The 14,653-nt window shown below is 38.9% G+C and overlaps 1 protein-coding gene across 1 annotated transcript in view; it reads left to right on the top strand.

The window, feature by feature from the left end:
- Positions 1-2,385: 2,385 nt before the first annotated feature.
- The window catches only part of LOC145492647 (uncharacterized), a 26,294-nt gene continuing 14,026 nt past the window's right edge, over positions 2,386-14,653 (top strand). Inside the window, exons 1-6 of the mRNA XM_081472067.1 lie at positions 2,386-2,494; positions 9,473-9,889; positions 10,544-11,056; positions 11,731-11,798; positions 12,359-12,448; positions 12,567-12,626. Of these exons, the coding sequence (XP_081328193.1) occupies positions 2,386-2,494; positions 9,473-9,889; positions 10,544-11,056; positions 11,731-11,798; positions 12,359-12,448; positions 12,567-12,626 (1,257 nt within the window). The remainder of the gene's footprint in view (positions 2,495-9,472; positions 9,890-10,543; positions 11,057-11,730; positions 11,799-12,358; positions 12,449-12,566; positions 12,627-14,653) is intronic.

Raw genomic sequence — 14,653 nt, 5'->3', positions numbered from 1 at the left:
AGAACTATCTGGGCCGTAATCAAAGAAGGGTGTGAAAACAATCAATCCGAACCGTTATAATGGTTTTTAGCTCCTTTTTTATTAACTTGGAAAATATTTATTATTTTCCAAGTTGTCGTGGTGGAACAATTTCACTCCATCACTCCATCCATCACTCCTTCACCCCTTCACTCCTTCACTTCTCGTTAGACATTTGAAACCCGGGGGGAGACTCCCATATGAAAAGGCAAGGGATGCTCGTCGGAAAATGTGAAGTTAACTCCTGAGGGAGACTAATGTAGACGTTGGTTGAGCTTCATTAGACCCCTAAAAGATACCATGTAAAATGGAATAGGTTCGATCACTAACCGCTGTTCAAGAAAGGATCCCGCACGCACTTGTAGACCCGACTCGCGTACTCGAGAGATCAGCGGAAATCAAGCCTGAAAACAGAAATTAAATGAGAGCATTTCCTCTATTATTATTTCCTCGAGTGCACCCTAAAGGATACTTTGACAACTTAAAATGGTGACGTTTCGTCATCAACACTGTAAGTGAGACCGGAATCCTTGATAGGAGTCCCTCCCGGGTTTCGAACATCAGCCGTCTAAGGCCGTTTTACAGTCGCTTGCAGCGTGTCAAGTTAGTTATTTTCGAGATGTAGAGGGTATAACGATTTTTCATTGTAAGGAAAATAATTATGGTTCCTCCTTAATGATTCGATTCAGGGAAAGTCTTCGTGGGTTTTCCTTCGCAAACCTACGTGATATTGTGAGTTCGAAAGCAGTCGATATAAAGGAATGATTAAAGGCTCCAGAAGATTTTTTTAACACAAGAAACGGAAAGACCAACGCTACCTTTCGGCAAATGATTTCTTGACAGAAAAAGAAAAAAAAAAACAATGAAGAAGAAAAGGAAAAATAATCAGTAGTCACCAATTAATGTTTCGCATGGCGAGCCAGCGCTTATCACACTGACCTACTTGTACATAAGTTACCAGAGGACGAAAATACTGGTGATTTATTTACGTACCGCAGACTCGGGTGTTTCACTCACTCTATACCTCACTTTTGACCAAACAAAATTATCTTGCCGTTTTTGACCACAGCACATGGAAGACATGTACAGATACATGCAATGTAAAATGTGTTGGCAGGCCTGAGTAACAAACAGTTTCGTAACGTTGAACTTTTTCATTTTGCAAATATCACAACACACCCCTGAATGGAAAAAGGCTTTACGGGCTTGTTCGAAAGCTAGACTGCCCTCACATCACAAGTAGTTCCTTAATGAGCAATGCCTCATAACACCCTTTCATAATTTATTTCCAAGTTCAGTGGCTCAACGCTATTTTGAGTTACCACTGTTTTCACTGCTACGTGACCTTCGAAATCAAAACGCTTTTTGCAATAGACTTCCAAATCCGTCAATCAAACAGGGGTACCTTATATGGTCTGCCGAAGCGAACCGGCTTCACGTTCACGACGGAAATGTTGGAGATAGCGAACTCTTCCGTAAGTTTGAGTGCGAACAGCGGCGATAGCTATGATTTAATGTTGTTGCTTGAGCCCAATCGGGTATTGCTGTCAGTTGAAGGCTTCGGTGGGAAATGTATCGACTTCATGTAGATATTAGTGGTTTTCCACTCCCTGTATTTGCGCCCTGAATGCTTCTTTAAGTTGGCCTTAGCCTATTGCCCCATGCCTCCTCCCCATGATTCCCAGCGCCCCTCCTCATTAGTTAATTATTATATTTTTAACTATCGCGCAGGCGACTGGGGACGATGCAGGTACCATATAAACCTATATAGCGAAATGCAAAGTTCGAATTCTCTTGTCCGTTTCTCGTCTGAAAATTACAATCGTACTAGTACTTTTAATCATTTGAACTTCATACGTGTAACTCATCTATTATAACAGGAACCATAAATTATGGCTCCTGGTTATCATTAACTTCTATATATAGAGACATTATTTCTGCTATAAAATATTGGCTTACATCAGAAAAAAACAAATGAAAAACATTGCCAACAAAAAGTAAAATTTATCACTAGGCTAGACCTCCACGTCGAATAGCTTGAAGTTCGCTACGACTGCGAAAGCCTTATACACTGGGCAGCGTATTCGCAAAACGTCTAGCAGAAAGAGAAGGAGCGAAGGAGCGAGTGAATGTCCCATCCATACCTACACTTGGAAAATACTATTTTTTAAATTAAAAATGAAACATACAGGACCAGGAAAACCAGGAAGCGGGAGATGGAATGCAGAAGACCTTCTCGAACCTTTGGACCATTTGATCATTACCAGTTACATTCTTAACTCTTAGCTTTTGACGTCACATTAGTTAACTCGTTATATATTTTTTCTCCGTTTAGTATAGCTCCTTACCCAGACCCTGGCCGTCCAAATGAAGAAAACAGGGATTGGTGATGACTTTCGTCATGACAAAACGGTTGTATTCACATGTCTTAGAGATAACACTGTGAAGGGTGCGCGAACGACAAAGTGCTCAGACGGTGAGTAGAGCAATGGAAAGTCACGTTGTAAAGCTAAGTTTTATATGCCTGAGCGCTTTTCATTTGACTGTCGTAAAACCAAAAGCAAAGTAATCACTCGGGCCAATCATACAGGACAGAGACAATCCAATGAACCAATCAAAACTCATAGTAAATACACATGTAGCTGACGCAAAGCGCGGGAAAACGTGTGCGAACGAGTCACGATTGGTTTTAATTTTACCTCTGATTGGATGAAAAAGTGGAACGAGTATTTTTTAAGCCAGTCGCCTATCTGAGCGTGTTAAAGGTAGCTTTTCTGTAATTTCATCTGACCGATCATAATATACACATTAAAAAAGTAAACCTTTCTGAGCTCGAAATGTAAGCAAAAGCAAAAGTGCAAAGCTTTAGGTGTGAAACAGAAAATTATTGGTGCTGGTTTTGCTCAGCGTAAAATGAAAACAACTTCCTCTGTAACATAACAGAAGCTTAGAACGCACCAAAATCTACGTTTGGAAGAGAAAATATTTGCCTTTAGGAATATTTCGTTCTCGTTCTCTAGAATTTAATAAACATGACACAACAATTGAAAATGTTACTTAATTGGTCGGATATAGGTACTGCTAGGAAATCTGACTTATCGGGCAGCTTACCAAAGTATTGGAATCACATTATAATCGCGTGCTCTGAATACTGTGATCATTTCAACACGAGATCAAGGTTTTGCAATGTCACTTCAAGCTCTAGATCCCAGACGCCTCTATCTAGAGTCTTTGCGTGCTGTATGTACAGGTAATCAAATGATTTCGAGTGCAATAGACGGACTCGGCTAGCGTGTTTACATTCTTGTTGCCACCCTATAGACCACTTTCGATATATCAGCTTGGCAGCGAGGCTTAGAGGACAAAACAAAGGAAACTGAATGACGTGTTTATTCATTTCTTTTGTTTGTGTCCTCTAGGCCTCACTATCAAGCTGAATTTTGATATATCGAAAGTGGCCTATTCAGGTCATGTCATGATTCATTTAGGAGGTTACAATTGTTTTGTTTCTACATACTTCCATGCAATCACTTGCATGTTGCAAATTGCACAGTTGAAACCTCCCAAATGAACCATCACATGATCTGAATTGGGTGACAACAAGGATGTAAACATCCGTTTATTTGGAATAAAAAAGCACAATTAAATTTTTCAAAGACTAAAAAATTGTAGTTTTTGAAAAAAAATCTAAATCGCATGAGAAGAATCATTTGATAACTTGATAATATGCATGCAATTTAATTTCGCCTTCTGCATGCAAACTCAGTTTCAACTTTCTGCAATGTATGAGATTAATTGACGTGCTCTCAGCCAATCAGCGTGCTGAAATTTTGGCATACATGTTATTTTGATAATATACACACTTGAGAGATTTACTACCAACGTAGTTTTAAGAGATTGTTTCTTTTAATTTTTTTTCAAGGAAAAGCAGCCATTAAAAACTGACAAGACTTTGTTGTTTTTACGTAAACATTACTGTTCGCATATTACTGCAAAGTAACTCAGGTGTGACAAATTCCAGACGTTGTGATCGCTTTTGTTATCTCCTTTTTGCTCAGTCTATACGCTAGTTCCACACCATTCGTTTGTTATCTTGGGGTTTTATTGCAATGGATTGCAGTCTTGAAATTGATATTTTCTTTGCAAAATTGTCAAAATATAATTGCACTGAACATTTTCCTTTCAATACTCAATGTATTTAATGGGTGGTTACGTATTTTAAAGAAGACGAATGCTAAATATAGCTAGCTAGTAATTGTTTAATAAAGCATGAAATCTCGAATGTTCGTGGAGAATGAGATAATGCCACAAATTAAATAAAATAGCATGCGCCGTTAACTTGTTTGGGCATATCTGGTTTGTATCGCGAGGACTGTAGCTACACTTCTAACGCTGTCACTTATGATTAGCAAAACATTTGAAAGTGTATAGAACACAGAATATTCCCACAGGGTGGTATGTGAAGCTCATGAGTCAAGGCTCAAGTTACACTTCACGCTGATTAGTGCAGCGACCCGCAGGGTTTAACTTGAAAGCGAAAAGGATTACTTAATTAGTTTTGCTCCAGCTTGGTCTGAGTTCGATGATGAAGGAAACGTTGTCTGCAGTGCTTTTCATATTAGCAGTTTCCCAGACGTCTTCACAAAGAGGTAAAAGTTCTTTAAGTAAAGTTAGAAATTATCGGGAGCTTTCTTTAGATTAGTCTGGAAAACGTAATGGCAATCAGGATTGCAGCTGTAATGCAGTTTGTCAACCAAGCGTCGAATATTTATGCTCGATGCAAGTTAGGACATTTGAAGTTTTCCGTAGGGTCGAGGATATACAGTCCACTATTTCAATGTCGAGGTCATCTTCTCACTTTTATTATGAACCTCGTGAAACAAGCGGGAAATCGGTCATTTTGTTAACTTATCAACCGAGTTCTCGGTGTTGGAAACTTTGTCAAAAGTCACTCCATTCAATATTTCTTTTGGAGTCTGTTAACATTAAAGACCGTGGAGTTACGTTTAATTCCAAAGTAGCAGACACGAGAAACTTTTCATTAGCATATTTCGCTGGAAGACAAAAAAGATCGTTCCGGAAATTTACAAACTCTTTTCACACACTGAATCAACAGTTATCAATAATGCATAAAAAAGAATTAAGTGTCAAATATTCCTTAGCTTGCTCAGTTCTACTTAGGCCAGCAATTGAAAGTCTTTTAAGTACTTGCTGCCATAAAGGAGGAAACGATTTGCATGAAATGTTCTAGTAAGTGACAATTCGCGAAATGAAAAACAAAAGGTTAACAAAAGATAGCTCAGTTTCACAAAACATACTGACACATGTATAAAATCTTAAAGACGTTTGTTATCTGAACATTCTGAAATGTGTCTTGAGGACTATCGCTCGTTTTCGTTTTAAAGCCGAAATTTTCATTTCCAGAATACGCGCTTCTTGTCACAGGCCTTAAGGTTTGTTTTTTGATAATGAAGGCGCTATCAGCAGAACTACACCAGTCGGATTGTCTCCGACTAATTAACAAATTACTGAGCCATGCTGTGCCCCACTTCATGTCTGAATGCAAAATTTGTTTTGGTTTGTCAAAACTACCATTATTGACAAAGACAAGTTCCGTTTGTGTTTTATAATATTAGGTTTTTTTGCCGAGCATGCATTAGCAAAAGCTATACAATAGAGTGTTTATTTGGTTTTACATAAAGGTTTATTTCACCGTTTAGTAAAGGTCTGACACATATGTTATACTGCAAACTACAATAAACAGTGGATAAAGGAAAATGAGAATTGAACGAACAATGTTAAGGCGCAGCACGATTTTTGCTCGTCATTTCACCTGTTCTTATGATAAAATCTTCTATGCTAAATCTTCCATTTTCATCTTTTAATATTATTTCAATATCTATCCGCATGGCTGGAAAACGTACCTTATAACTGGCGAAATGGCGATGTGTTTGAGACTCTTATCTTCCAAAAAAAGGAAAATATAGCTTTACAAAGTCAGGGAATTTTACAGACTTGTGTATACTATGAGGTACAAAGTTGCCCCGAGCATACATGCATCTGTAAAGTTTCCCGACAGGAACGTTTTTGTCACGTAATTCATGCATAGTGTACGAAAGAAAAACAAGATTGTGCACGGTCTTGGACCTCCCAACATTAATCTTGGCATCTTTGGTTGCTCCCGACTTTGATGTTTGCCGGGCTTCATAACCATTTCCCTCTTAAAACTTTGAGCAAACGAAGACCGAGACTTTTGTTTCTTTGGTGGCTCTGAAAAGACCCATTTTGAATGGCTCCACAAAGAGCCGTTTTAAAATTTTCTTGAACCTTTCGCACGAGGAAGAATTGACAACCAATTCGGTGTCCGGTCGTTTCGATACAAAACTTTAAGATACCCGGCAACCTGAAATTATTATAGAATTTCCACTGACGTTTAGAATTGCCAAACGATACTAAATGCTTTCGTTTTGTAGTGAACGAAGGCTCGTCTGACTTCCCTTCAAATCGGGCTTGTTTCAGAAAAGATGTTCAGCGTATTCAGCCAGCGGAAAAAGTTCCGAGACCTCCAGACAAACATGATTTATCCTTCTGGGATTACATTCTTTCGATCGATCGCTGTCGTATGCGATGCGACGATAAAAAAAAAAACTTTAATTGGGATATTCCTCTAGTTAACTTTTGCTACGAAACGTCTTCAGTCTGTATCGAAACGACTTCAGTTTGTATCGAATCGACTTCCCTTTGTATCGAATCACGACTTGAATCGAAACGACTTTGTATCGAAACGACAGCAAACCATTAACTGTTTCCTTTGTAAGTTTCTGATTTTGCTAGGCTGTCTATCGAGGTCATAGACTGATGCAAGGTTTCAAACTTTCATTAGACGTGAGAAGTGTGAACGGTTTTGTTTTTACTGCGATTTGAGTGCGTTTGAACAACACTCGCGCTTTCGGGCATTGTGTAATTTTTCTTCGGACAATAAGGTCACCGCCCCCCCCTCCCCAAGTACGAAGGTGCTCGTACGCCTATGTACACGACTAAAATGTTGTTGCCGTTTTAGAACACGACATCATTATTCTCGCGAGCTCATTGGTCGAGAGCTAGGTTGAAAAGACTATAAACCATAAAAATGGCGTAACCGAAAGCGCCGGTACGTAATTCAAGACAACGTTTGGATAACTTAAAAAAGAAAATTGACGTTGTTGTTGTATTGAAACATCCAGAAATTGAAAGACAAGTAAAATTAAAACACCAGCGAAACACACAGAGTAAAATCAGTAAAAAGCTATTACTTTTCTCCTCGCTTACGTACATACTGCTGATCAGTTTGAACCGCACAGCAAATTATCTAGCGTAGACTGCATGGGTGGCGTTGCTGTAGGGCAGCGTCAAATTAGTTCGGGATAATTCTGAACGTGGAAGTATATACGATCAGAGAGAGAGAGAGAGAGAGAGAGAGAGAGAGAGAGCCCATTGCCATTGTTCTTTCTTACTAAAAACATTCGAGTGATTAGAGGCAAATAGAGCTGGAGGACACCAAGTTCTCCTACCAATTAATCATAACTAACGCAATTTTATGAAGACATAAGTATTGGTAAATCGTTTTGGCATATAACAACCTAGTCTCTTTGAATTAGTTTTGAACGCCAAATTGAAATGTTTGGCGTTAGTTTTCATGGGAAATAATCAACTTCGAATGTTTTCGGTTGAATCTGTGTCCTGGATTGCCCCCAAAATACACACCTTAAGAAGTAGAAATTTCATTCAACTGGAACTTTTAAACTACAGATTTCGTCCTTCGCAGTGGGTTATTCCTAACCGTGAAATTTGCGAGTAAACCCTCAGTTAGCTCTTCTTTACCCTAGCAGTAATCACAACCTGTCTTCTTATAAGCAGGGTCTAAGATAGACAGGAGGATAGTGAAACTACTTTAGATCGATCTATATGGGTTTATATAATAACCCACGTTATTCTCGCATTTTGATTGGTTCTCGCCTATGATCTATTAGATTGACGTCATCGTTTCAAAGTCTTTCCCTCTGTGTTAAAAATGGCGGAAAGTTTTGAGAATTTAAATAACATGTTACGTGACTGGGCCAAAGATAGGGTACAAAGAAGTCTTGTCGAGGCATTGAACAGGTACGAGAAGCAGGAAGAAGGAAGATAAAGCCGTTTCTTTTTAAGAAAATGACAGTCAGAAAAAATACTCGAGCAGTCTCAATCGGCAGTCGAGCGAGACCAAACCAAGCACAAAATTCGTGTTCCGCGGGAGGCGATATGCTGTGAAAATTTCGGAAGATTTCACCGAAGGAAATTCAAGAAAATCGTAAGTAAAGCCAAAAAAAAGTAAAAAAAACATATTTGTTCGGGCATTTCTAATTCAAGACTAAAACCAATAATTTTAACAGAGATGATAGTAAAACACTATTCAATCATTGCTTATTAAATGTAATTAGTTTGAGAGGACTGGGTGTAAATACGAATGCAAAAACGGCAATCAAAACATAACACTTGCGCGCGCAACGCCATAAATGATTACCCTATGCAGTCACCTTAAAATCAGTTAAAATAAACACATAACCTTGCTTTCCGATGCGAATGTTCCAATTCCGTTTCAGGACACAGCAGCGAGCAAAGTATAGCTCACTACAGCTCACGGCCAACTGTATCGCAGCTAAAAGGTATCTCCGCCACTATTTCAAACTGATTTGAAAATCACCAACCACAGAGGACACAAATTTCCACCATAACTAACGCTCCTTTCATTCAAAACTCGAATCGAATGGCCTCCAGATTGACCGCAACCGCAAGTTTTCCGAGCGTATTTTTCAACTCCTGCAATATTCAAGGCAACGTCCAAACTTTTCGGCTCACAGGGCTGCTCTGATGACAAAACTGACTTGACTTTTCCAGCATTTTCTGTAAGATTTGTAGACTTCGCAGCTCAATTCGGCTTTCTCTGTAAGTTTTCAATCCACGAGAAGCGACGCTCGAGTCAAATTTGACAGTGGCATGATTTTTCTGGACCAATAACAATTCTTTGCTACGCATACCAACCAATGAGATTGCTTCATTTTGTATAGACAATAGATTACATCAAATGGCGTTTTTCGTGTTCGCCAAAGTGGGCAAAGGCCGGCTTTCGAGTTATGTTGAAAGATTTTGAAATAAAAAATCTTTATCTGTAGTAGTTTGTTACGTTATTACATAAAACAAATAGATTCCTTGTTGCCGTGCGTCTGTTCAGTAACAGATCACAGAAAACGTCAAAATGTGGTAAGTACATCAGTGACACACTCGGCTATCGCCTCGTGTGCCAGTTATTTGTTCTTACCACATTTTGACGTCATCTGCGATCTATTATTGAACAGACGCACGGCAACACGGAATCTATTTGTTAAATTGTTAATAGTAATTCATAATGTTTTTGTTTTTCTGCTGCTAAATGTTTCAGTTACTTGTTCACCTGGATGGGCCCTCAATGGAACTTCATGTTATTATGTGTATACCGATCGCGCCCAGAAACTTAACTTTTGGAAGGCAAACAGATGGTGCAAGCAACGGAATAGCTTCCTAACAAGTGTGCTGAGCCGAAGAGAAAATAATTTTCTGGATCGACTTATCAACAGAACAAATCTTCGACCAAACGAAACGTTTTACGTAGGGCTGAGAACGAATGTTCGCAAGTTATCATGGGTAGATGGAGAGCCTTACAACTATACGAACTGGTACAACAACAGTAACGATCAGGAACTATTGAAGGATAACAAACAAAGATGTGCTTACTACAATTATCTACATCAGTGGCAACTAAATGATAAGTGTGGAACAAACCGACTCTTTATCTGCAAACAAGCAAAATCCTCAGGAGGTACTGTGTATACAGTTGTGCATATTAAGAAAGCAAACCGACTGTGACCACTAAAACAAGATGAAAAAAATTCTAAAGTGAACTGGGACTACTATCCTGTTTACACGAATTATCTTGCCATCAATTGCGGCCTGTTGCATCCCTGTTATTGACGGACAGTTCCCACACAAAATCACAAGTAGATGCGGTCTACTTTAATCTGTAGTAAGATATCAGATTTTACAAGCTTTGGGAACATTTTCATTCACGTGGCCTGCTGCCATGCAAATTTATTAGAGCAAAAAAAGTTTGCATAAGAGAGGAGTTCAACTCCGACAGGATTGTTTTGGACTCCAACGTGGCTGCAGTGGCGTCACGTAAGAACACTCTATAGGGTTTGTTCTCCGAGTGACATTAAATTCCTATCAAACCAAAAGCATGCTCCAAAAATGGATTTTATTGCAACTCATAAACTATGAAGTCTTTCCTTGGCAGTAGATTGGCAATATTTCCGAAATTTGGCTGTAAACCATGTATTAGCTGTCCTTGAACCAAGAGCTGAGGTAATCCTGGTCCGATAAGTTTTTCTTTTTTCCTTGTAAATAGGGCCTAAGATGAACAAACAAAAGTAAAACTACTTACGTGATTCCAGCTATTACTAGTATTAACCGGTAATTTTCTTTCTTTTTGTGTTGAACGTTTTAGCTGCTTGTTCACCTGGGTGGGTCGTCTATGGAACTTCATGTTATTATGCGTATACAAATCATACCCAGAAACTTAACTTTCGGAAAGCAAAGGGATGGTGCAAGAAACGAAATGGTTCTCTGACAAGTGTGCTGAGCCAAAGAGAAAATGATTTCCTGGATCAACTTATTAACAGAACAAATCTTCGACCGAACGAAACCTTTTATATAGGGCTCAGAACAATAAATAATGCTCGTAAATTATATTGGGTCGATGGAGAGCCTTATAATTACACAAACTGGTACAACAACAGCGACGAACAGGAACTAGTGAAAGGAAATCAACAAAACTGTGCTTTCTACAATCATCTACATCAGTGGCACCTGGATGATAAATGTGGAACAAAGAGACTCTTTATCTGCAAACAGCTGCAATCAACCATTACAACAACAACAACAACAACAAATGCAGCATCAAAGACAACAACAACAACAACTCTATCTGGTACACCCATAGTTATAGTTAGTATAGAACAAAATAAGATATAAAAAGAAACATATCAAATTAACATAATAATTATTTTAAAAGAAGTAAAAACGTTCTCTGGTTGAAAGGATTTAAAAACATAAGCTTTCTGCTATCAGCCTATAGCCTTAACGAATAACCTACAGTTGGCGCGAAAATATGGACGAATATTTGCCCGCGGACTTTGTATGTTCCAAGAGGCGAACAGTTTACAGTAAAGCTCGAGGAAAACTGTGAGCTCAGGGAAACAGATAATATCTAGGGACAGAAATTCTTGCATATTTGCGAGTCAAATGGTGGGTATTGTGTTTATTAACCTACACATATTGACTAGTTGGCTATCTTTAAAGCGAATCCCGGACCACCATGAACAAATCTAAATTACTAGAGCAGCGCCCTGAGCCACTCGGTCACGTTGTTTCCTTATTCTGTTAAAAGTCAAAATAATTCTGTGCGCGTTCAAAAATATTGATTGATAAGTACGAAAATACTTGATGTTTTCCGCGCTGGTATTGAAAATATCTAAATTTTGGGACTAGTCTGTTCATCGTTCCACTGATAAGCCACGTTTATAGGGACATTCAGTTCACAAAATTACTTCATGAAGACACATGTACACAATGTGTACCTATTGTCTTGTTCTATTATTACAGGTTCCTCGCCGAGCAGTAGTCCATTAACAGAGAAAGGAAAACTGAGTTTTCCAGTCACGCAAGGAAAAGTAAGCCCTCCTATAACTCTAAAACCCTCTTAACATTGTGTTGGATGAAAGACTACTGACTGTACTGTCATTTTGTACATGTATGTCTTCCCTTTGCGAACATCGTAATAGTCACTATGATAAGCCAACTCAGCTTCACAGACTAGACCTAAGAAAGTTTGGAGTACAATTGTTGTTATCACAAGTAAGCCAGAAAGAAAGAGGATAGAAGAAAGGGAGGCTGGAAGGAATGAAGGAAGGAAGGAAAGAAGGAAGGAAGGAAGGAAGGAGGAAAGGAAAGAAATAATTAAAGAAGGAAAACGTCGCTTAAAATCGTTACTCATTTTTTTCCAGTTTTTATTCATCTTAGCTTAAGTTTCTGTTGTTAAGCTAAGTCATTGATTGGACGAAAGAACAAAAAGAGCGCTCACGAATATATTGATAATATTAGCGTTACATTTGATTTATTTCAGTCATTGTAAGTTATTACCCTCATGTGAATATGGCTAGCCTAAATTTAACTGAGTCAGTTTTTATTTTACGAAATGTTTAAGACGTTTATTGGGCATTTTTTCCATTAGCCGGGCGAGACCTTAAAGAAGTTAAGCAAAGTACTGGACTCATTGGAAGGCGCCTCTTTGAATAAATCATCTGCCAAGAAAAATATGGAGGTATGAATGCGACACTGTGAGATTTGCTGGCAACAAATACAGCACAATACCAAAGCTTGTTCTTGCTGTATTAGACTTGCAAATAAAAGGCTTAAACATTGTTATTATTATTTCGCAGGAATTAGGAACAGTTTTGGACAATGTGGTGGATTCTGCTCCACAGGTACACCAGTTCATAGTTCATAGTTCATAGTTCTTCATAGGAGCTCCGGCGGCCCGAAGGGCCGCTAAGCGGAGCCCCATACTCATATAGGAAAGAAAAAGAAACCCATGAGTTGATTTTCTCGTGGTTATCATGGCTAGCGGTATTGCTCGTGGGCGCGTGCGCACGACGGCGACGACGGCGACGGAGTTGCCCAACATGGCGGCCATACTCCAAATAATAGGTTGGTTATCGATTGGATCGCTGGCTCATATTAGGTTAACTTGTTGGAAATAGGGCAGGATTGCTCGGAAGCCGGTTAACGCTAACCCAGGATTAAAAGTTAACCAAATTATAACTTTTTCTTCTATACAAATGTTTTTTGCTGTTTTGTTTTGTGTATAGGGTGATTATTAAAACTCAAAACAGAAGGCCAAACAAGATACAGAAAACCTCACCGCAAAGTTACAAAACTGAAATCAAAATTCTACCTTTTTCTGGGTTAGCTTAATCGGGCCTTGAACAACCCGGCCCAGGAGCTACGCTTTTAGGCTGGCCTAAATCTATATATTAGTTTTTATATAATAATCCAAGTAATTCTCGCATTTTGATTGGTTCTCGCCTATGATCTATTAGAGGACAGACGCACGATTGACGTCATCATTTCAAAGTTTTTCCCTCTGTGTTTTGAAATGGCGGAAAGTTTTGAGAATTTAGATAATGTTTTACATGACTGGGCAAAAGATAAAGTACAAAAAAGTCTTGTCGAGGCATTGAACAAGAACGAGAAGCATCGTCTAGCAGGAAGGAGAAAGATAAAGCCGTTTCTTTTTTAGAAAATGACTCAGAAAAAATACTCGAGCAGTCTCAGTCGGCAGTCGAGCGAGACTAAACCAAACACAAAGTTAGTCTTTGTAAGCCGAGAACCGCTGCCTCATCTCGAATTTAACAAACCCAATAAACAAAATGTTTACGAGATTAATTTATTTAAAACACTGAACTTTTCTCAGTCTCGAAATAATTGTTGACACAGTGATTGTCTGGAATAAAACATCAAAACCACTTCTTAAAATCAGTTAAAATAAAGACATAACCTTGCTTTCCGATGCGAATTTTCCAGTCCGTTTCAGGGCGCAACAGCGAGCAAAGTATAGTTCACTACAGCTCACGGCCAACTGTATCGCAGCTAAAAGCTGTCTCCGACACTATTTCAAACTGATTTGAGAATCACCAACCACAGAGGACACAAATTTCCACCATCACTAACGCTCCTTTCATTCAAAACTAGAATCGAATGGCCCACAGGTTGACCACAACCGCAAGTTTTCCGAGCGCAGTTTTTTAACTCCTGCAATATTCGAGGCAACATCCAAGCTTTTCGGCTCACAGGGCTCCTCTGATGACAAAACCTGACTTGACTTATCCAGCATTTTCTTTAAGATTTGTAGATTTCGCAGTTCAACTCTGCTTTTGCTGTAAGTTTTCATTCCACGAGAAGCGACGCTCGAGATCAAGTTTGACAGTGGCGTGATTTTCCTGGACCAATCACAGTTCTTTCCTACGCGTAGCAACCAATGAGATTGCTTCAATTTGTATAGACAACAGATTACGTCAAATGGCTTTTTTCGTGTTCGCCAAAGTGGGCAAAGGGCGGTTTTCGAGTTATGTTGAAAGATTTTGAAATAAGAAATAAGCTCTATCTGTAGTAGTTTGTTGCGTTATTATATAAAACAAATAGATTCCATGTTGCGGTGCGTCTGTTCAGTAATAGATCACAGAAGACGTCAAGATGTGGTAAGAACATCAGTGACACACTCGGCTATCGCCTCGTGTGCCACTTTTTTGTTCTTACCACATTTTGACGTCATCTGTGATCTATTACTGAACAGACGCACGGCAACATGGAATCTATTTGTTAAATAGTTCATAGACTAATTAGTCCATAGTTCCTAGTTCACAGTCTAAGTTCATAGTTCTTCATTGTTTATATTTCATAGACTAATTACTTCATAGTTCTTAGTTTATAGTGCATGGTTCATGGTTCGAGGTTCGTGGTTCGTGGT

Source organism: Orbicella franksi, chromosome 7, assembly GCF_964199315.1.
Source record: "Orbicella franksi chromosome 7, jaOrbFran1.1, whole genome shotgun sequence".
Lineage (NCBI taxonomy): Eukaryota > Metazoa > Cnidaria > Anthozoa > Scleractinia > Merulinidae > Orbicella > Orbicella franksi.
This window is presented reverse-complemented; position numbering and strand designations above follow the sequence as displayed.